This window comes from Psammomys obesus, unplaced genomic scaffold (genome assembly GCF_907164565.1).
Source record: "Psammomys obesus unplaced genomic scaffold, mPsaObe1.curated_primary_1811, whole genome shotgun sequence".
In the NCBI taxonomy this organism is placed as follows: domain Eukaryota; kingdom Metazoa; phylum Chordata; class Mammalia; order Rodentia; family Muridae; genus Psammomys; species Psammomys obesus.
In genome coordinates, this window is record NW_026596040.1 from 26,146,194 (window position 1) to 26,167,829 (window position 21,636).

The window sequence follows — 21,636 nt, forward strand, 5'->3', positions numbered from 1 at the left end:
CAATAAGGAGAAAGCAAACTGGTCCAACTAAGCTGTTTCTCAGAAGAAAGGGAGCAGACGTTACTGTGACTTTAAAGGCCTTGAGCAACACTGGTGACAATCGCTCCCTAGAGGGAGGTTGGGTTTTGGGAAGCATTCCTTAGATGCAAAAAGACCTAGAAAGTGCAAACACTAACCTGAGGTTAGACCAAGAAGATTTAATTAAAAATTGCTGGAGGTGCTGGTTAATTGTCCTTGACTGACGGTTTCAGAAAATAATTAAAACCAATAATGAGCACTTTTAAAATAAAGCTCTAGGGAGCCTTCTCAGTTTGAAAATCAAAGTGTTATAATTGCTTTGAAGCCATGAGCGAAACAAGCAGGGTAACAGGAACATGTCCAGCCAAGTGGTCCGTGGGCAATCATGTTTAGATTTTCTGGAGTGACAGTCCCAGACCAAAGACTGCAGCATATATTTGAGAAATAATTTTCCAGACATTCATTTCAAGCACTGGTATTTGACCGAATATAGGGGCTCCTGTTTCCCACCTTTTCAGCCTATTTCTGTTAAGAATAAAGGGGTGGGAATACCTCCAAGGACTCAGGGAGCTGGCCTAGGACCCCTCTAGGCAGAAATAAGTTTCTGGGAGTTGCTTAGATTAGGCTGATCTCCACGGAATTGCCTTGAGGACTTGTCAGATGAACCAGGACTTTACCTTCGTTTGTTTGTTTGTTTGTTTGTTTATTTTTTGAGCAAGCATTCATTCACTGCTGGGGCTGACTTAGGGGGCTGAATGTGGTTGTCTTACGTGTGTTTTGACAGTGATTCTCGCGCTCGCCTCCTCCTCTAACCCCTCTAACATCTGAAGAACCCGGAATAATGTGCTCTATCTTAAGGGTGGTTGTTTGTCTTCCTTAAAAGCTTTACTTTCCTGTGACCCTGTGTCTTCCCCCCCCCTTTTGTTCTCCTTAGCTAGAGGAGTGATGGGGGTGGTTGAATAAAAAAAATACCCATAAGTAAAAGTATCAGAAAGTTTTGTGACCTTCGACCCACAGAGCTTCAAACTAGAATGCCATTCAGTATGTATCCTGGGTTTAAAATGACAGGGATTCTGTCGCTTCTTAGGAATACACAACTCAGAGGTGGCAGAGCTGAGGCAAGAGCCAGACAGCTGGGGCTCCACTCTTCCTCTTCTCGGATACTGTGTCAGCCTTTCTTCAGTGACAGAAACATCTGACACAAACTGCTTAAAAGGAGGAAGGACTTATTTTGGCTCACGGTTTCAGTCTGTGGCCAGCTGACTCCATGCTTCTGGGCTTATGTCATGGGGGAAGGGGCTGGAGGGGCCTCACTTCAAGGCGGCCAGGAAATAGAGACAGGCAAGAGCCAGAGGCAGGATGCACCCTTCAAAATAACACCCCAGACAACCCACTTCACCAGGCCCCACCTCCCAGTAAGGCCACCAAGTTATAAAGCCATCAGGGGGTTGACCAGTTAAGTCAGAGCCCTCCATCATCTGTCAGTCAAGCCTAGATCCTGAGTTGGAAGGTGGGTGGGCGGGCAAGGGGTGGGGTGGGGACGGAACACTTGATATCCAAAACAAAACAGACATTGCGTATAGACTCTCTGCTTGCCTCTCATCTCTTATTTGTTATTCTCTGTGACAACCGCATTAAGAAACAAAGAATCCCCGAGAAGGGCGGCAGAGGACGAGCGGACCCCACCTTCTCTCCACCTGGGCTATCGGTGTTGAATCTTTCATCCAGCAGATGGTGGAGTCTTCATGGATTTCTGAAAACTGGCAGCTCAACTTCACATTTCCGGAGTGGTCAGGAGCCATCTCAGCCTGGATCTTCCTCAGCAACACCGGAGCTGGAGACGGATGTGCAGTTAGCGTGGGCAGACGGCCTTCAAGCCTTGTCTCAGTTAACTAGCTGCAGCGATCCCGAGAGACAGGGAGGACAGTTCCAACTTATGAACAAGGCAACTAAATAGCCCGAGAGATGTGTGGCTGGCTCAGATATGACAGTAGGAAAATGAATGAACCATTCTAATAGAAAACGCTTGCTTTTCATTACTTAAATTATACAGGTCTATAGTGCTCATTGGCAAAATAGAACTGGAGATGCTTTTGGTTTTTAATTTAGATTTTTGTATGTGCACCGTGGCTGTGCCAGGTGCCTGCAGAGGTCAGAAGAGAGCATCAGGTTCCTTGGAACTGGAGTTACGGATGGTTGTGAGCCTCCAGGTGGGTTCTGTGAATCGAACCCCGGTCCTCCACAGAGCAGCAAGTGCTCTAAATCACTGAGCTATCTCTCCAGCCCCCAATTTTTCTTCTTTAAAGGAAGAAAGGTCTGGCAGATTATAGAGGCCTAGTCAATAGGACTTGGGCCAAATAAGATGTTAAATAATCACCTGATCAAAATATGAGCTGGTGATTCAGGAGTGTAGTAAGACCTGCATTATTTGTGTAACTGAGATTAAGTTCCCCCAAAGTAAAAGACAGTTCAGTAGTAAATTGTTAAACAAAATTCATTCATACATGCACACACACACACACACACACACACACACACACAGTGAAGTTGTCTCTGAGAAGATGTTCTGGTGGACTGGAGTGACATGTCTCACTGGCAAGAGTGATGTCTACATGAACGAAACAGAAATGGTGAGGAAATGGACTCCCACGGGTGAGCTGTGATTTTGAGACTGCCTCTGAGTTTTAGCAGAAACGAGGGCAGGGCCTTATGAGCAAATGTGTAATTGGTCACCGAAGCCATTGGGCGGCAGTATAGGCATTCGAACAACAGGAGGCTAGTTGGCCCAGGCCAAGAGAACAGTCCATCAGGCCTAGCATTATGGAAAATGTGGTCGGTTTATTACAGTCCAGGTGGAAGTCTACCGCTTTGGTGACACAGGAGAGCACACCATCGCAGAATGTGGTCTAGTCCACAGGCACTATCAGGAAGTATCAGCGCGAGGCCTCATTCCCTCTGTTGCCTCAAACTTTGCTACAGTGAATGGGTTGCAATAATGATTTTCCAATTTTTCCTTGACCCGGCAGATAATAAGATATCAGAATGAAATATAAAACAGGACTCTGGCCCTGGGAAGTGGCAATGGGCTGGTTGGGCCACAAATCCCTCAACCAGAGCCTCACTGAGATCTCGGCCAATATCTTGGGAGCCGATCACATACATGGTGCGATCATGGGAGCATGAAAGGGGTGCAGAGCTGAATGATGGATTCTGGGAAACATTAAGTCAGCCAGGACCCTGTTCCTGTGAACATCGAGTAGAAATGCTGCTTATGAGCAGCATGGGAGGGCGGCTAAGTTTATCTTCTGCCCAGCCTGGTTGAGGGAGGACAATTAAAAAGAAAAAAATCTCTGCTACAGAGCCCCAGCTTGGTGGGTAGATGTACTTGCTGCTAAACCTGAGTTGGATCCCTGAGACCCACCTGGTCAAAGGTGAGAACTGGCTTCCTCAAGCTGGTTTCACACACGCCCCCCTCTCTCTCTCTCACACACACACACACACATACACACATGGTGATATAAAGGAGGCTTCCATTGCACTAAGCTGTGGATGCCAAAGAGAGGACACTCAATGTCCCTTTCATTTCTCCCAGGATCACCTGAGAGTGTTCTCCTGCCTCCCACCCCTCCACCCACTGGAGGAGAGCATAAATCTGGGCTGCTCGAAAGGAGAGCTCCAGGCTGCTTGGTCCAAGCACATACGGCAGCACCTGACATCATGGGTCCCACTCACGCTAGCGGTGAGGACCAGAGACTTCCAATGGCTGCCCCAGCACCACAAGTGAGGGCTTCTATGCTGAATTTTATTATTATCATTAAACAACAAACCAAAAAGAGGGAAAGCTGCAGAGCAAAACTGAGACCTTTTGAGGGCTCACTGGTGACTTTTAGAGATATCCATCACTGACTGAAGCTCAAAACTTCATCAAGGTAATTAGGGCTAATTAGTTAAAAGGAAAAAGCAGGTGCTTGTTGAGGGCAGAGCTGACGGATGCGGCCATCTCATAATGTAAATCTTTTTCCCAGGTCACTTCATCTGTGTGTTGACCCATTAGTGCACACAGCAGGTGCTTACTAAAGAAACACAGTCATTGTCATAGAGAACTGGGGTCAACTTACAAGGAAACCAATGGTAGGTGGTCAGCCAAACCAGACCAGGCTGGTTTGCAAGTGAGGCGAGGAGCTGGGAGCTTAAAACAGCAAGAGCCAGGGTTCTCCTTCCCTTCAAGGAAAATTGTCGCTCAGAAAGGATAACCAGGTAAAGCCCTGCTCAGAAGAATCTTCTCGAAACTTCCTCTGTACTGAGGACTATGGGGGGAGGTCAGGTGAGCGGTGGCCCCACAACCCTGAAAGAACCACATTCTTTAGGGAGCAGATAAGAGCCACTCTTCCTCCTAATAAGCTTGGCATCAACCCTGTGGAGTTAGTGACCTGGTGTCTGAGCTAAGTTGGGCATCTCTCTCCTTTTGCCTTCCATCCTCAGGCTGGAGGAGTCCCGTTGCTAGCGCCCCCTAGCTACAGGTGAAGGAAATGAAGTTCTTCACAGAGCCGCACAAACGCTGTGGCGTCGCTGTTTCTTCTGAATTAAAGTCAGTTTGCCTTGCCTCCAGAAGCAAGGCAAACTCACAAGCCTGGGAAGCTTCTGGAACCTTCAAGAACCTTATATAAGCAGCCACAGTTACTGGGGAAGGGACCTCAGGAGCTGACTGCCAGTCAGTGTCCGGACCTCCCAGACTCAGCTTTTGTGAGTCCTCACCTAAGCAGAGGTGAGCTTTGAGACAATCGTGTGCCTGTGACTAACCCCTCCTTCATTGTCTTGTAATTCCAGTCAGCTCACTGGATCGCTAGACGAGCAGGACCACTTCTTTGGTCTGTCGCTGATGCCTTACCTGGGATGAACACGTTTATTCACATGTCCCTAGGAAAAGTCACACTGCAAGCACCTGCGGAAAATCTTAACACTGAATCTGCCTCTCAGTGGCCTTCAAGGTCTTGGCCCCTGGAAACAGCCCTGCGCGCTGCACTGAGCTGCTCTGGCTTGGAAAAGCCATTGTTTGATATCTGTGTGTGTATGTGTGTCTCCCTGTCTCTGTCTCCCTATCTTTCTCTTTCTCTCTTTCTCTCTAACTCTGTCTCTGTCTCTCTCTTTGTCTGTCTCTCTGTCTCTGTCTCTCTGTCTCTCTCCCTCTCTGCAGCCCGTATACTTGGGGAAGTTGCCCTGGGCTTGGCCCAAACCCTTCCACGGTAGCAGCACTCAGAACTGCCCTTTCCCCATGTGCAACTTGAAAAATTATGAACAAGAACACATAAGGAATTCCTTCTTTCTGGACTGAAATACTGTTAGTGCTTTGATTCGGAGTGTCACTCTGTAGCCCAGGCCGGCATTCAGTTCACTATAAGCTTCCCTCAAAGTCACCATCCTTCTTCCCCAGCCTCCTTGGGGCTGGAATCACAAGTGTGCACCACGACAGCTGGCTTTTTGTCTGTTTGTTTTTTTCAAGACAGGGTTTCTCTGTGTAGCCTTGGCTGTTCTGGACTCACTTTGTAGACCAGGCTGGCCTCGAACTCATGGAGATCTGCCTGCCTCTGCCTCCCTGAGTGCTGGGATTACAAGCATGTGCCATCTCACCTGGCTTCCTGAGACCCTTTAACATACTGCTTCATTCTCCCTAGTTATGTTTAAAACAACATATGGGCAAGGGGCTAGGGGTGGAGTTCAGTCAGCAGAGCTCATGCCTGGCAGGTATTAAATCCTGGGATCCATTCCAAGCTCCATGTAAGCGGGATATGGTGGTGCTTCCTGGGATACACAAGCTCCTGTCCTAATAACAACACATGTGCACTAAGAAGTTGACTGGATTTGTCCGTACCCTGGCAGATGACAATTAGTCTTTAACCCTTTCTGGAACAGAGCATTGGAAACCTTAGCCTCCAGACTAGGCACTCAGGTTAAGAGTGAAGAGAACTCCTCTCTTCAAATCATGACTGAGAGCCTTCTGCTCTAACACCCAGGGTCCCAGCAGCTTCCTGTGTCTCCTCTTGAGACTTCTGCCAGGCTGCACGGGAAGAGGTGACTCCAAAAGAACGTAGCTTCTTTGGGGCTGTGGGATGGACGGGCAGGGCTAAAGCCATCCTAACAAAATGGGTGACGCCAGAGCCTTCGAGGCTGTCCTGGAGACGGTGAGCTGGGAAGAAATTTTACACTTAAATTTCGAAGAAAAACCAAGAGTCCCTTAAGCCACACTTAGTGGAGGGGAAAAAAAATCAACAGTTAAAGAAGAGCATCTCAACTTGGGCTGAAATATTTCTTATCTACCCTGCTCAGCATGTGGTTATTTTAGCTATATCAGTGACTCTGCTGGAGTTTTTTGTTGTTGTTGTTGTTTGTTTTTAAAGAGGCTAATTAAACTGAAAAGCAACGTTGCCAGACCCCCTCCCTCAAACACACCAGCAGGCAGCCGCTCACATGTACATAATCTGCCACACCACCTGGGAACTGGGTACAAGTGCAGATCCTTGAGGATGCCCCGTACCCTCCATCAGAAACCTCAGTGCTCAGAAGCCTGCATTCCAACCAAGCTTACCAGTGAGTCTTGCCTGCTCATGTTTGAGGACCATAGGATGCTTGGCCACAGTCATGGCCTTCCCACCCACTTGATAGTCCCCTGAGCTGACAAGGACTCAAAGGGACACAGGAGCTTCGGGCCTAGCCCCTTCGACAATGCTAAAAGCAGGAGGGGCTCACCTTTCCCTTCAGCTTTGCAAGGGGCCTTTTTGGGATCTTTTTTCTCATCGGTGCGGGACAAGGACTTTTCAAATTTAGGCGTCTTCCTCATTATGGAGTTCTTTCTCACATTTTCCCTTTCCTCCAGTCTGAGTCTCAGGGCTGCCACCCTGGATAGAATTTTCTTCTTTACCCCTGCAGCTAAGTGTCCACTCCCCAAGGCTTCTTGCTTCTTCTTGCCCTCCTCTGACCCAGCCACTGCTGAGAGAGCCCCAGGTGCCTTGCTGGTCTGGACAGCCATATGCTTCTGCTGTTCCTCTCCGGACTTTTTCCTGATACCCAGGGCGGAGCCCTTTGGACACACGTCCTTAAGTAACAAGCTCTCAGGGGCTTTCTCTGACTCACATTCTCCTGAAATGAAAGCCACGGTCATTGTTGGGGAGTCAGATGAGTTTAGGGGTTTGGTTTCCGGAGTTTGAAGCTCCTCTGATTTCAGTTCCTCAATGTCATGGCTTATTGACAAGCGTGTGACATTTCCTTCGGGAGATGGAGCACAAGGCGTCTCCGTGAGGTCATTTGAAGAGGGCACATGTTTCTCACACTTGTTCGCAATAGTTCTTTCTTCCTTCCACGTATGAACTACATCTTGATGGTTTCTGGGATCAGATCCACCACAAATGTGACCTGTGCAGATGTTGGTATCCACCTCGACAGATGTATGAGTCATTCCTGCGAGACAACTAGAAGGAGGTGACATGGGGGAAATTAATTCGGCCTTGTCCTTTCTCCTTTGCCCAGCTTCTCCTAGGCTTCCGTCACTACCAACTTGTGTTTGGCTCATGCTGCACACACTTGGAATTCTTTGTCTCTCTTCACCAGGACATTCGGCTTGCCGAATGGCAGCTTTTGCTTCCACTTTTGCTTCGTTAGGCTGGCTTTGCCTGGCATCTGCTCGCTCTCCGTCTGCATGATTTTGGCTGATTGTGTCTTCGTTTGGAATGATTTTTGCACTGTCCTGGGGGTGTGGAACCTGAAGGGTAACAGGTTGGACGTCTGCGCTCAGACACATGTTTCTATCAATGGATTCCTTTCCTTCTTCTGGCTTCTCAGACCAGATACACTCCATCTCACCCCTGTCATCGATGGGGTCCACAGAGGACTCCAGGATCCCAGCAAAGCTCACAAACTTCTTAACGAAGGCAGGGTGGTGGGCAGGGTGGCACAGCTTCTGCTGATTTTCTTCCTGTTCTTCATTCATGACCTCAACGCTTTCCACCTCTCCGGTTTTGTAAACCTTTAATGGAGAGTCTGTGACACCTAACTCCTTTTCCTCAACAGGGTCTACGGATGACTCCAGGAGTCTGGGTTGGCCCAGACCCTGGGGAGACAGACTGCTGCAATATGTTTGTCTGTCTGGTGCATTGCCTGCGCAGGTACACCTGTTGGCAACAAAGGCTCTGAGAGCATCAGCTTGGGGACTGGGAACCCAGGCTACCACTCCCAAAGCACCTGGCTCAGGCCTGGCAGCACCCGTTCTGAGAATGTCGGGCAGAGTCCAGCCCCTACCAGGCGCTGTGAGACCAACCTCTGCCTCCCTGTACCCAGAACGCGTCACTTGTTCTGGGGGCCAGGTTTCAAGAACAGGAGCTTCTAGAGTTATGATCTTCACCTTGCTGCCCACGGCCCAACTGCCTAGTCCAACGTCGTCTTTCTCTCCGAGGAGGGTGTCAGGGAGAGACGGAACACTGCTTACCAAACGACCGTCTTCTTCCGCAGTGTGCTCAGCCACCCACGAGGCACCGGCTCTCAGGTCTGAGCCACACCCAGGCTCTTCCCTGGAATCTGCCAGGGAGTGCTCGAAGGGTTCCGCATTGGTCTCCTGTTGCATGGCAGCTATGGAGGGCAAAATTTCTTGGAAATCATTTGCAGAAAGAGAGCCCTGGTAGGATGTGCTCTTTGGTTGGGTGCACTGCTTTGTTCCACTTCCCTTTTCTTGGAAGTCCTCTTCAAGGCCTCCGCTGTGGGGTCCCTCCACAATCTGTCTCTTATACCCAGGCTGGTTATCAACGTGCAGAGAACTGCTACGCAAACTCTGTCCCTCAGGCAACGACAGGTGGTCATGAGCTCCTGGAATACTGGGTGCTGGGACAACAGTCTCCCTCATTACCTCACTTGTGGAGCTGTTTAAAGGATGACCTGACTGTATGTTGGAAAGAGACTGGAAGTCATCTTCATCTTGAGCCTCACATGAGGCCTGGTAGGCACTGTCAATAAGACTGCTGTCCTCGGGAGCAGAAACAGCATGGCATTTGATTTCGTGGACTTTGGTGGCATCAGTTAATGTGTCCTCAGTCTCCCCTGTCACCTGATGATAATCAGCATTAGAAGCTGATTCCATGGACTGCTCTTTTGGGCACTGGCTGACAGGGCCGTAACTGGCAAGTGTGTCTACGGCCATCAGAACACTGAGACCAGAGCCCCCTCCATTAACGTTCATAAAGGAGTCGGTCTCAGAACAAAGGGGTTGTGTCTCCCTGGGACCACCTAAGTTGCAGGGTACTGTGGAAGAGAAGATGGAGGGAGAATTCCCAGCATCAGCTGGCGTTTCTCCCTCAGCATCTTCGCTGGCCTCCTGTGACACGTGCCAGGTGAAGGTGCTGGTGAAAAGAGAGGACGTTCTATCCTCGCTACACTCATATGTGGACAGTGGAGACTCTGAGCCTTGTGCTTGAAGAACAGCCAGTGTCTTGTCAGGAGACCATAAATCACATACTTTGCTTTGACCTTCTGTCAGCTCCAAGCCCATGGGGCAAATTTCTTGAGACAAATATTTATCAACTGCTGCTCCAGCAGGAAGATCCATGGTATCATAACATGTTTCTTGGTCACCGGCTTCAAAACACTCCATCACACATGCAGCTTTTCTGCCCCTTGACCCACTGCCCACATTTTCCAAGGTGAGGGAGGGAGCAGTCAGCTGAGGGAGACCAGCAAAAAGGGCCTCTGGCTCCCTGCAGTGGGTACTGTTACCCTGAGGTCGACACACCAAGCATGGACTCTGCAACACTCCATCATTGCCTTCTAGGGCACACAGATCATGTGCTGGTCCTACCCAGACATCACCAGGCACGCTGTCTTCTCTGTTTTGTCTGGCTTCCTGCTGGGGGCCTTGAGGGCAGCTTTCCAGCCCCAGGTATTGGGCCAGTGATGCATTTTCCTTGTTGATCTCACTCAAGTTGGAGACAAACTTTGTTGTGGTCCCAGGGAACGTAGACTCCTCCTCAGCAGGCACAGAGAAAGCCGGCATCTGCTGGAGATAAGTTTTCTCTTCAATGGTTTCCTGAACTTGCATCTAGGAAAAAAAAAAAGAAAGAAAAGAAAAGTGGTGTTAATAGAATTGTTCATGGGAGAGGCCACAGTCAGACTTATCTGCAGTCCCAGGGGTGCTAAGCCTTGACAACTATAATGAGGGACAAGGACCATAGCAGAAATGACTGAAATCTGAACATTAATCCCCAAACTCACTCTGGCTATTACAGACGTCCTGGGAAACTGAATCTAAATTACTCTGTGTTGCAGAGGACTGGTGCCCAATCTCATCATTATAAGCAAAACGCCTCCGGGTAATCATCATGTATTTAATGATTTCTCCCCCTCTCTCTGTGGAAAAAGGATGAAAATAAATTGAATGGTAAACTAGTTTCAAACAAATCAGTCACAGCAAGACCTGTGGGCATCTCTCTAAAATATGATTTTCACATTGTCATTGCAAATGAATTTGACATTTCTTACAAAGTAGCAATTGGCAACTTTTGTCCCTGGAATATTACAGTTTAACTGTTTAATAATGTTACTAAAGGCATAGAGGAAGAGAGAGTCAACATGGTGATGCATGCCTGTTAATGCTAGCACCCAGAGGGCCAAGGCGGAAAGCCTGTCTGAGCTCAGATGTTCAAAACCAACCAGGACAACAGAGTGAGATTCCCATTTCAAAAATATATGCAGACACGAGAAGATGGCGAGAAAACCCTCTCCTCCTTCCAAATACCTCAAGTGTAGAATATCTTTGGTTCCCTGGAACTTCAGAAAGCAAAGCTGGAAAAGACCAGAGATAGGCCTGTCCTTCAAGACTGCCTCCAGTGGAGTAAGGGAGATTTGATTGGCTATCAGCGCTGCCAATCATTTCTGACTGAGAACAGATTTAAAAATTCTGGACTTTTCAATGAGGCTCTGGGGCAAGAAGCCACGTTCTCAAGAAGCAGGAGATGAGTACTTACATTGTTTGGAGAAAAGGAAGAGAAAACAAAGGAGGGGAGAAACAGAGGGGGGACGGGGAGGGAGAGGAAGAAATTGTATGGTCTGCAGACTGAGCCCATCTCAGCACTGTCTGAATACTGTGTGATACTGGCTACTATTTAAGAAGGAAGAAAAACATTCTTTGACTATGTTCTTGTCTCTTGAGACTTTTAGCCCATCAGCTGTTTCAAAGAAAAAAAAAATCTGTTCTTCCAAGAAGAGCAGAGGTATTTCTTGGTAAGCCCCTCCATCTTCGACCCCAGGACTCTTGCTTGGTAGCCCAACTCAAGTGCTCAGGGGGCAGAGAACTAGGGAGAATGCTGTACTTTCCTAGCCTGTAAGAGCTGAAATGGTCCTGGGCACAGGAATTGTCAGTCCAGAGGCTGAGCTCTGCAGCTTCCATATGAGGCTAGGTGTTCTACCTCATGGTTAACCTGTACCTACTGCCAGCAGGAAGTGGGGCAAAGCTCACCCAGGCCACCCTCACATGCTCCCAGGGTGCTTGCTGCCCGCCAGTCACTTTGCTCTCTCATTTTCCTTTAAGCTTCTCTCATGTCCAATGAACTTGGATTTCATCGGCATTAAATTTAAAATGAACTCCATAAAAGTAAAGACCATTTACTGATCCAACCTGAAAATATACTACGAAGTATATTCCAGCCTACTATCATGTTCCAGGCAAGGGAGACATGACAGGCAAGGGCTTGTCTTTAGAGAGCGCCCATTCGACACGTGTTCAAGGTGCAGTAGAGTATCAAGCACACAATAAGCATTCAATAAGTATTTTTTGAAAGAAAGAATAAGTGAACGAAGCATGTAGCAACAGAGGTCACTGTCACTGGAGGTCACCTATGAAACCTCTAACTTCACAAGAGCTTTGCTTTGAGTGCTGGGAACTGAACCCAGGTCCTTTGGAAGAGCAGCTAATGCTCTTAACTGCTGGGCCATCTCTCCAGCCTTTTAAAGGAGACTTCTAACCAGGGGTGATGGTGAACACTTACAATGTCAGCATTTGGCAGATGGAGTCAGGAGGATCAAGACTTCATTGCCATCCTCTGCTCCATAAAGAGTTTGAGCCACATTCCAGTCTACCACAGAGCGGGAAGAAGGCAGGCCAGGAGGCTCTCACCATAAGCGTTGTTTGTTCAGACACTGGTGTTTTCTAAAAAGAAAGCTGTTCCTGCCTCTACCAGTTGTGATGCTACACAACTGTTAGGATATGCGGAAGGATATATTTATTCTTCTTCTAAAGGCTTCTATAAAAATCATCATATTAAGATAGGACATTGAAAACAACAAAAACAATTTAGAGGAAGTGAGGAGCGAGGTTTTTATGTAGTGTGCAAAAAAAAAAATTTCATAACAGATGAAATACAGTGCTTGTGAAATAGCTCTGAGCAATCTTTGTCCTTCGACCCCACTGGGACGGTTTCCTCCCTGGGCCTCAGCACCTACAGCATGTGAAGAGTATTCTTTCCATTTGCTCTTTTGACTCAGATTTTTGTAGAGAGTTTACAGCACAAACTACCAAGTTACAAGCATGGAAAGCATGGCAGCTTCTGGCCAGGAACGAGACTTTGGAGACTTCCCCTCGAAAATGCCACAGCCCCTCTCAGGTCTCTTGAGACTTTGTGCCTGAACTCCCACGACCCTTGTGCCTACCCCACCATGTCCCTCTCCACACATACCTCCCCAGCTCCGTCCACCCCCACCCAGGTCCTTTCTCACCCACGCCTCCCTGCCCATCTTCTTCCCATGTCCTCCATGTCCCACAGCCATGTCCCCCCATCCCCACTCATGTCCAGCCCTCACCAGTCCTTTATTTTAAGGTCTTGCTGTCACCCCAATATCATTAGCACCAATGGACATTCTGGAAGTAGCTGCCGTGTAAAGAATTTTTTGCCCGACACCCTGTGATTTCTTCCAAAGGGCTCTGATTAGATGGATTATTTATTCTTAACCCTACCCACGTGACTATTGCATCAACAGAGCAATGGGCTTTCTCTAAAAAAGAAACTGCTGTGTGGAGCTGAAGCAGGGCTACAATCCTAGCTACAAAGGAGACCGAGGCAGAAAGATCACAAGTTCAACACCAGCGTAGGGGCCTGGGCAACTTACTTAGCCCTGCTCTGAACAAAAGGTGAAAGAGAGCCTGGGATACAGTGTGCTGAGGTTAGGGGTTCAAAGCTGGGGACAGCGTAAACAAACCGATGTCTTAGGGAACCGACAAGGGCGGTCCAGGTACTCCGCAGGTGCTCACACACATAGGGTGCACATACTACATGCACACACATAGACAGACAGACACACACGCACACAAACACGTGTACATAAATAAACGTAGACCTTCGGGCTGGGAAGACGGAGGACCCGGGTTCAGTTTCTGGTACCCGTACCAGGTGGGCCACAGCCACCTCTCACTCTAGCCCCAGGGATCCAACACCTTCCTCTGGCCTCTGTAGGTATCTGCACACACGTGGTGCACACACATGTGAAATAAATTAAGTAGAGAAACCATATTTTTAAAAAGTCTCACTTAATACTCCCCTTCCCCCAGTGAAGCCCCACGTGTGATGACGTGAGGCAAGTCTCTGTGTAGATTCATCGTTTGGCGAGCATGCAGCCGGCGCCTACTGAAAACCCAGATGTTCTAAGTGCCTGGAAAACCTTAGAGGACACACGACATTGCTGGGCTTCAGGCTCCTGCCTCCCTGTGCGTGAGACCTCTCTTAGCTGTATCCTGGAGAAAGAGAGCCAGCAAATGGAGATATGCTGCTGTTGCAGCCATTGCTGAGTGAAACTCTGGGGCAGAGAGGGAGAGTTGTTATGTAGTGAAGTTCTCATTTGGGTGAGAAGGAAGACGCTCACCATGGCTGTGTTCTGTAGACAGGCCTGACAGCCTGAGCTAGCCCAGGCTTGATCCGCCATGCTATGCAGGACCCCATGTAACCACTGCAGCCACTCAGACCCAGTCTCCTCCTCTAAGGCTAACCACATGCACGTCAGCACCATCCTGTCAAGGGCCTGGCAGATTGCCCAATACCCAGAAGACACCGACATTAGTTTCCCTTGTTCTGGGTGAAAAAAAAAAAATACAGATGAGGCAAGGAGGAAATGGAACAGCCCTGGTAAATAGAGCCCTGAGCTCTGCAGAGGCCTCCTCACTTGATATGAAATAAATGTAAAGTAAAGATGCTATTGCCTCTTTTAATTAGGGAGGGGCGTGAATAGCCCAATTCCCACCAGGAGACAGGCCCTGTAGGGGAAGTATGGTATAAAGGGTTCTCAGCTGTGATGGAAGAACACTATATGATAGAAGGAAACTTTCTGGTGTCCTAGCATGAAGGAAGTGACAGAGAAGAACAAGCTGGGATGGGATTCAGTCTTAGGTAGAGATGGTCAGGCTACCAGATAGTGCAGAAGTTTGTTGGATTAGCTAGGCCAGAGCAAGAATGACATTGCTGGGCAACCAACAAACAGATCTTACAAGTTCAGGTAGGGACCAGGGATTGTATACAGTGGTATGGGTGTGTGAGGGCAGAGACTGGGCCTCAGACTGTGTGGAGCCATGTGTGGCAGTGGGAAATCTTCAGAAGGATCAGTTTCTCTGTGGATGCTAGCCTCCAGTAGCTGTGTGTGGCCTCTGGGGGTACCATGTGTTGTCACAGGCAAGAGGCCTTTCAGACGGATCCTTTAGGGCCCCAACTCCCAAACAGAGCAGGTTGGGGGAAGGTCATCATTAGGCTAATCACAGTTGTGTTTGGACCAGGTACTGGACCCGTATTCATAGCTGGACAGACTCTATGATGAGCACACGACCACAGACCTCTACCACTCATGCAGAATGACAGTCATCCCCTCCCCCTCAACCTCTTCATTTCTACTGAGAAAGCCTAACACTGCTCACTTAAAAGGACACTTCTGGGATTTTACTACGATGGACCATATAACGAAGGATACATTCAAAGCTGAGAAGTGCTGAAGGCTGACACATGAGTTTTGCAAGGTTCAGGGGTCAGAAATCTCCGCAGGGTCCCAAAGCCAACTTTACAGTCAGGTCTATCTGAATACTGAGCCTTCTCCAACCCAGCTCTGTTTTTCCTTCAGTGATAGAGATCAAATCCAGAGCCTTGCACATGCTTCACCTAGCCCCCATGGCTTTCCCTTCTCCTCTCCTCTCCTCTCCTCTCCTCTCCTCTCCTCTCCTCCCCTTTCTTCTCTATTCTCCACTCTTCTTTTGCTTTAAATCAGAATCTCTTGAAGGCTGGCCTTGAACTCGCTATATAGCTCACGTGGGACTTAAACTGCCAGTTGTCTCTGCCTCCCGAGAGCTGAGGTTCCAGGTGTGTACCACCATGCCCGGCTAAACCCAAATTTTCTGATTACAGAGTCAGAACAAGCTGAACCATACCAAAGTCTGGACACCTCCCTTAATATAAACCAGAACTTCTGAGTTCTTAGATACTTAGATACCACAATGGTGGGAAGATTTGTCCTCCTCTCCACAGGGAGAAGCAGGGGCTCTTCCTAGCTGTCTCTGAGTCTCCAGGGCCTAGCATACAGCAAGTGCTCAAGCAGTTTTGCTAATGAATGAACAAACAGATGACTCCATACAAGGAAAGGAAAACAGTAAATTACAATTAGAAACACCTCCAACTGCCTTTTTTGAAAGCGGAATTAAGCTTGAAAACATAAAGCACTTTCCATAGGAAACTCTTCACAAGAGCGTTGTTTTCCCTTGTTTCCTTTACCCAAATCCTGCCTCCTTAGCATGCCTGCCGTGGGTCTCACGGCACAGATGCCACCTCTTTGTCTACACCATGATGTTCGAGGTTCTAGTCCCCATCATTAATGACACGGTCCTGGATGCCAGCAAAGGGCACAAGGCTAATTTGAGTCCCTAACAGCAGAAGGTATGAGGTAAGATCCCTGCTCTCAGCTTATGAACCAGAGACACAAGATGTACGTGGAAAAGACAGCATTTCTTTGCAAGTTGTGCTAATGGCAAAATGGATGGAATGTCACTGCTGGGGAACTGAGCCCTGAACTCTCCTCTTCCTCTGGTGATTCAACTCCGATAGGTAAACATTAGGGGATGTGCTGGTTTGCTGTACGTATCTACTCTGAGAAAATACCATTGTAAGGATCTTCTGTCCTGATCATGGGTATGGTAGCTACGGGCTGACTAATGTCACAGCACTGCCAAATCCCTCTCCCTCTCTACTTCCAGCAGAGAAAACTGGGAAGCCATACACCCTGCCAGACCTAGAGGTCAGGCTGTCTAACCGGATGTGTGGAGAGTCTCACCAAAGGGCTTCTGCAAAGCCCTTTGTTTTGCTTATATAAGGTATTATATTAGTCCACTGTGGCCATAAAAAATACTTAGGGCCGGTCATTTACGGAGAAGCTCATTCGGCTCCTGGTTCTGGAGTCTGGGAAGTTTAAGAGTGTGTAGTACCAGCATCTACTCAGAACCTAACAAGGGTCTCACATCATGGGGATGCAGAGTGTATCTCTTTCTACCCTCTTCACAAATGTACATTCTCAAGACCTCATTGATTATAAGCACTTCCAGAAGGCCTCACCTCCAAATATCACAACAAATGAATGTGAGGATTAACTTTTCAAGTCATAAACGTTTGGAACAGTTACAAACCTCTATAGTTACAAAACCTGGTAGGAACCTTGTTTCTCCCTCTCATTTTAAAAATCAGAATGGGAAACCTGTCACCACTGCCATCTTCCATCTTCTGGTCCTGGGGTGACCAGATAGAAATGTTATGACTGGCAGATGGGAATGGAAGAAAGACCAGAGGCTTATGGACAGGAACCACATGAATCCCTCTTGCTCCTGGACTTCTTGTGATAAACAAGGTTTCCTATGTGTAGGTTGCTATTATTCTTTTAAGAGCTAAAGCCTCCTGGTGGATATGAGGACACGATTTTATTGAGGGATGAAGGTGGCATGTGAGATTCACCCATGGTCTTCCAGAGGCTCTGGGCAGCCCCCAGTAGAGATTAGCTGTAAGGATAGAGTCACAAATGGCAAGAGGTGTGGCTCCTAGAAAAGGAACTCAAGGGCCTGGTAGAAGTGCCAAGGGATCAAAAGGGCCTGAGGCAAGGTGAACTTGAGGTAGAGTCAGGGAGGAGAAATGGAGAAATATGAGAAGATGGATCATCATGGTTCTAAAAGCCAAATACTCTACACAGGGCCAGAGAACCAAGCCCCTAGGGCATTTGCTTTACACGGGCAACACTGTGAAGTGCCAGTATGTCCATGCAGTATGGAATCCCCCAATCCCTTTTTCATTTCTCTCTTAGTGTGCTTTTACTTTTCTGCCTTTATCTGGACTAGGTCCACAAAACACTATGTCCTCCAGGGCTGTCGACACATCATTAATTTCCCCAGTGGTTCCAGGAATTATTAAATAAGACTGTTCCCAATCCACCCACCCACCCATAACCAGGCTACTGCGGCCTCATGACTGGCCCAGTGTCATTGGGCCATTTGTCATTTGATAGATCAAATCCATACCACCTAGGGCTGCAAGACTGAAAATAGACAGCCTAGTCCCTAGCCAAAGAAAGCTTAAAGGCAAACCAGAATGTTTCAGGACCTTGAGTTTATTTTTAGATGTTGCCTCCTTGCCCAGAAAGAGGCTTCACTTAAAGGCTTTGAATGCTAAAGTAGTACAGAGTGAAGTGGAGGCCACTATCTTCTGTGATGCTGTCAAAGCCCTCAGTCCTGAAACCAGATCCCAAACACTCCTGTCCCTTCCATGGCCCTTCTTCACTTGTCTCCCCCAGGGAGACAAAGCTGCAGCCAACTGGGTGTTTACTATTCCTGTCTTGACGTCTTGGGAAAGTTACAGAGTTTGTGAAATACTGATTGGGTCTCTTGCTGGGAGAGAGTGGGTTTCCGTGGCTCAGCCTGTTAATGTGGTGTGGGCATAAGGGACTGGCACACAAGGCAGCAGTTTTCTGTGCCAACCGTGCTTCTCACATGACATGTGAGTGGCACTAGCACCACTTGCATTGCTGGTCACTAAGCCCGAGTAACCCCCCCCCCCCAACACATACCGGCTCTCTGCTGAGCATCTTAAACCCAGGAGGTGTTAATAAAATGGTTCCCAAAGGCAGGGTTGAGGGCTTTGGGTTGTTGACTGTTAGGAGACATGTATACTTTTTTCCAAGATACAAGATGATCTACTGAGTAGCAATCTCACTTAAGATGGGTCAGAAGAGCATCTGTCAGCGTGTGAGAGAGAGAGAGAGAGAGAGAAAGAGGGAGAGAAAGAGAGAGTAGAAATCGGGAGGACCAGAGTTCAGATCCTCATCACCTGCATAAAAGCCAAGTAAGCATGGAGTCTTGTCTATAATCTCAGAACTCAGAAAAATAGAGACAGGAGGTCCCAGGGGCAAGCTGGCTATTAGCCAGTTTGGGGAGGTCTGGATTTAGTGAAAAACTGTTACAGTAAATGAAATGGATAGCGAGTGAGAAGAGCACATGGCATCAGTCTCCAGTCTCCACACTTGATTACATATGGTTACGTAAATCCACATGTATATAGGCCCATACACATCTAAAGGGCACTCGTGCACACACACGCACACACGCACACACACACCGAGGCATACACACACATACACACACACACACACACACACACACACACACACACACTCACACTCTCACACACACTAGATAAGGAAATGAAAGAAAAGCCATTATCTTCCTTTCCTGCTTATCCTATGTCTGGAATTTACTATAAGACAAGAGGAGCCGGGTGGAATACAAGCATGCAGGAAGATGGGTCATTCCACTAGGCACTTCTGAATAGTCGGAATCTGAGTTTGTTCTGTTTTTCTTCTCTGTGGAAGGGATCAGAACTTGGATGAGGAGGTGAAAGGAAAGTGGATTGGGGCAATGGAAAAAGGATCGGAGCTCAGAACCCCCTGTTTTGTCCTGGAGTGGTTGACACATGGAAAGATCCACATGACCTTCGAGTCTATTTTTCCTCTTGGTGACAGCAGTTTTGGTGTCCTGTGCCCTGCTTGCTGGTAGGCAGACAACAAAATGAACCAGAGATTCCTTTGCTTCTAGACCTAATCTCCTTTTCTAGCTATAAGGGATGCTACGTACGCATTGTCGTACACAGACCCATTCAAGAATGATGGGGCCCAGAGCTGTGCTCAGGAAAGCCTCAGGGCTGCAGCAGGGGTGAGCAGCAGGCGTGTAAGCCATGCTTCTAGTTCCGCCTCTCAGCTCTGCTTCTCCTTCCTGCGTGCATCAGCTCATTGCTAATCTACACTACGTGGGCAGACAGTCTTCATGCTGGCCCTGCTGTGTTTTAGAGGGCAAAGGTCCAGAGCCAGTAATAACTACCACTGTCACAGAATGGAAGACCCATTGGCCATGGAGCCCCGTTTTGTTTACACTTTGTCCGGGTACAGACTGCTTTGGAAATCTCAGGAGAGTCCTGCTTACCACAAGCTTTGACTTTAACGAGAAAGCCACATGCTGTCTCAGAGGGCTTCGGGCCTCCTTGGCCCACATCAAGCCTTAGAATGAATCCTACCTGTAGGCTACAAGCCCAGGTGGGTAGAATCACGTAGTGTTTACTTCCCACAGGCCGAAACTTCATTGCAGATATGAGACTGGATAACAAGTGGAAAAACTAAATCTTATTCAGATTCTAGGAGAATGTTTCCAAATCAATACCTCTTTACAGTTTCTAGAGTCTGAGCAAAAGCAAAACCAAGGTAGTGACAATTACCGTACTACACTGACAATAATACCTCGTACAAAGCAAATTCTTGTAAACTTCAGAAACAGGAAATAGTTGTCACAGTTGCTATGTGTCTGTTTTGCCTACTCAGCGTGGGCTTCAAAGCGTACAGTACAGATGGCATTCGGCACTTGGAAAATCTGAATACAAACACAAATATTAGATAGGTTGCCTGCCACATGAGAAGAGCATGCAGGCTCGGGCGTGATACAGTCCCCGTGTCTCCTCTGTTAGGTCAACAGTAGAGTCTTATGCCCTCATGTGTGGTTTTCTGACAAATACAATGTCTCCTGAGGTAGGACAGTTACGGCAGGGTATGTCCTGAACAGGCAATAATGAGCCAGAGGACATTCCTGAGACATTGAGAGCCTGGGGAAGGGGGACAGAGCTTGGTATGGCACACATGTTGGGTACAGGAGAATGGTTCCGTGTGGGAGAAAGATTATCTAGTTTGACCTTGGCCGAGGGTCTCTTTCCTCAAACAAGGAGCAAGGCTTAGCTCTTTTGCTCTGCTTGCTCACTCATTCATTCACATTCTCTGTTCTTCCTCTCTCTCCCACTCTATTGAGTCCCTGTTGAGACAGTGATCTCCCTCTGGGAAAATCTCCCTGTGTTGTGTGCTTTGACATGTATCTTCCATGGAACCAAAACTCTTTTAGTGCTGAGTTTTTCTGGTCCTCAGAGGCCTAAGCTGAACCAGCCATGTGCTCTCCTTTGACTAGAGAGCCAGGGACGTTCTGTGTCATTCTCTTCATCTTGTGAAGCACCTGGAACAGCTGACACTTCCAGTCTGGAGCACCAAGAAGACACTGGAACAGCAGTACCAGGCACTGAAGGCAGCCGTCATGGCATTGCGGTGTGTATGGATTTTCAGTAGCAAGATGCAGCTGAAGAGTGGGGCTAAAACACTAATACATTCATTTGTATAAGCTAGGTTCATGTACGCTAGGTTATCCTCAAACTCACAGTGTAGCCCAGGATGGCCTTGAATGTCTCATCATCCTGCCATCACTTTCTGAAAAATTACAGGCATGAGCCATCCTGTCTGGTTTATTCAATGTTAGGAGATTTACCCAAGGCCTGTGCAAGCTACACAAGCACTACTGAGCCACATCCCCAGAGAAGACCAGAGAGGAGGTGGTGCTAAGAATTTAGAGTCTCTTTTAGGTAGATCCATCCAAACAAACTGCCTCTTTGTAGAAGGAAAGACAGACAATGATTCACAGAGAAGCTTCTGGGAAGCAGGTAGGTGGGGAAAACCTTGGAACAAAGAAGAGAGAAAGTACCTAAGACTCAACTGTGCCCTGAGCCAAAACTGCTGCGAATTGTTTTTTGTGTATGATAACTTGAACATTCTTACACTTTATTTCTCAGAAGCCATACATACATTTGAGTCCTTGACTTTATCTCTGGAACCAATCTTGTCTCCCTCAAAGTTCCTGAATCCCATGTGAGGGTTTGGCGGATGCATGGAGAATAACAAAATTTTCCTCTAATCAAGCCTGCTTCTGATCTACTACCTCGGACATCCTTAGGGCTTGCTTTTACCCTCCCACCTGCTACTGCTCTGCCACCCCTCCATGAGCTGGTAGACATGTGGCTAGCTCCTGAACCTCAAAAAGGAAGTAAGGTCAATTCTTCTCACGGTTTCCCTTCGGCCGTGCTCACAGTTCTGACACCAAGAAAAATAAAGTCAAGACCCCAGAGCCCTTCCCGACCCTGACTGTGTCCACTCCTGCCTCCTAAGCACATTCAGGGGAGGACTACCACCTCTCCGTATCTTCCCCCTCTCACTTCCTAAGAGGTGAGA

The 21,636-nt window shown here is 47.9% G+C and overlaps 1 protein-coding gene across 1 annotated transcript in view; it reads right to left on the reverse strand.

The window, feature by feature from the left end:
* Alpk2 (alpha kinase 2) overlaps positions 1-21,636 on the reverse strand; it is a 110,007-nt gene that overhangs the window by 30,446 nt on the left and 57,925 nt on the right. The window contains exons 4-5 of the mRNA XM_055622644.1: positions 6,763-10,093; positions 1,705-1,852 (exon numbers count right to left, since the gene is read on the reverse strand). Coding sequence (XP_055478619.1) covers positions 1,705-1,852; positions 6,763-10,093 — 3,479 coding nt within the window. The remainder of the gene's footprint in view (positions 1-1,704; positions 1,853-6,762; positions 10,094-21,636) is intronic.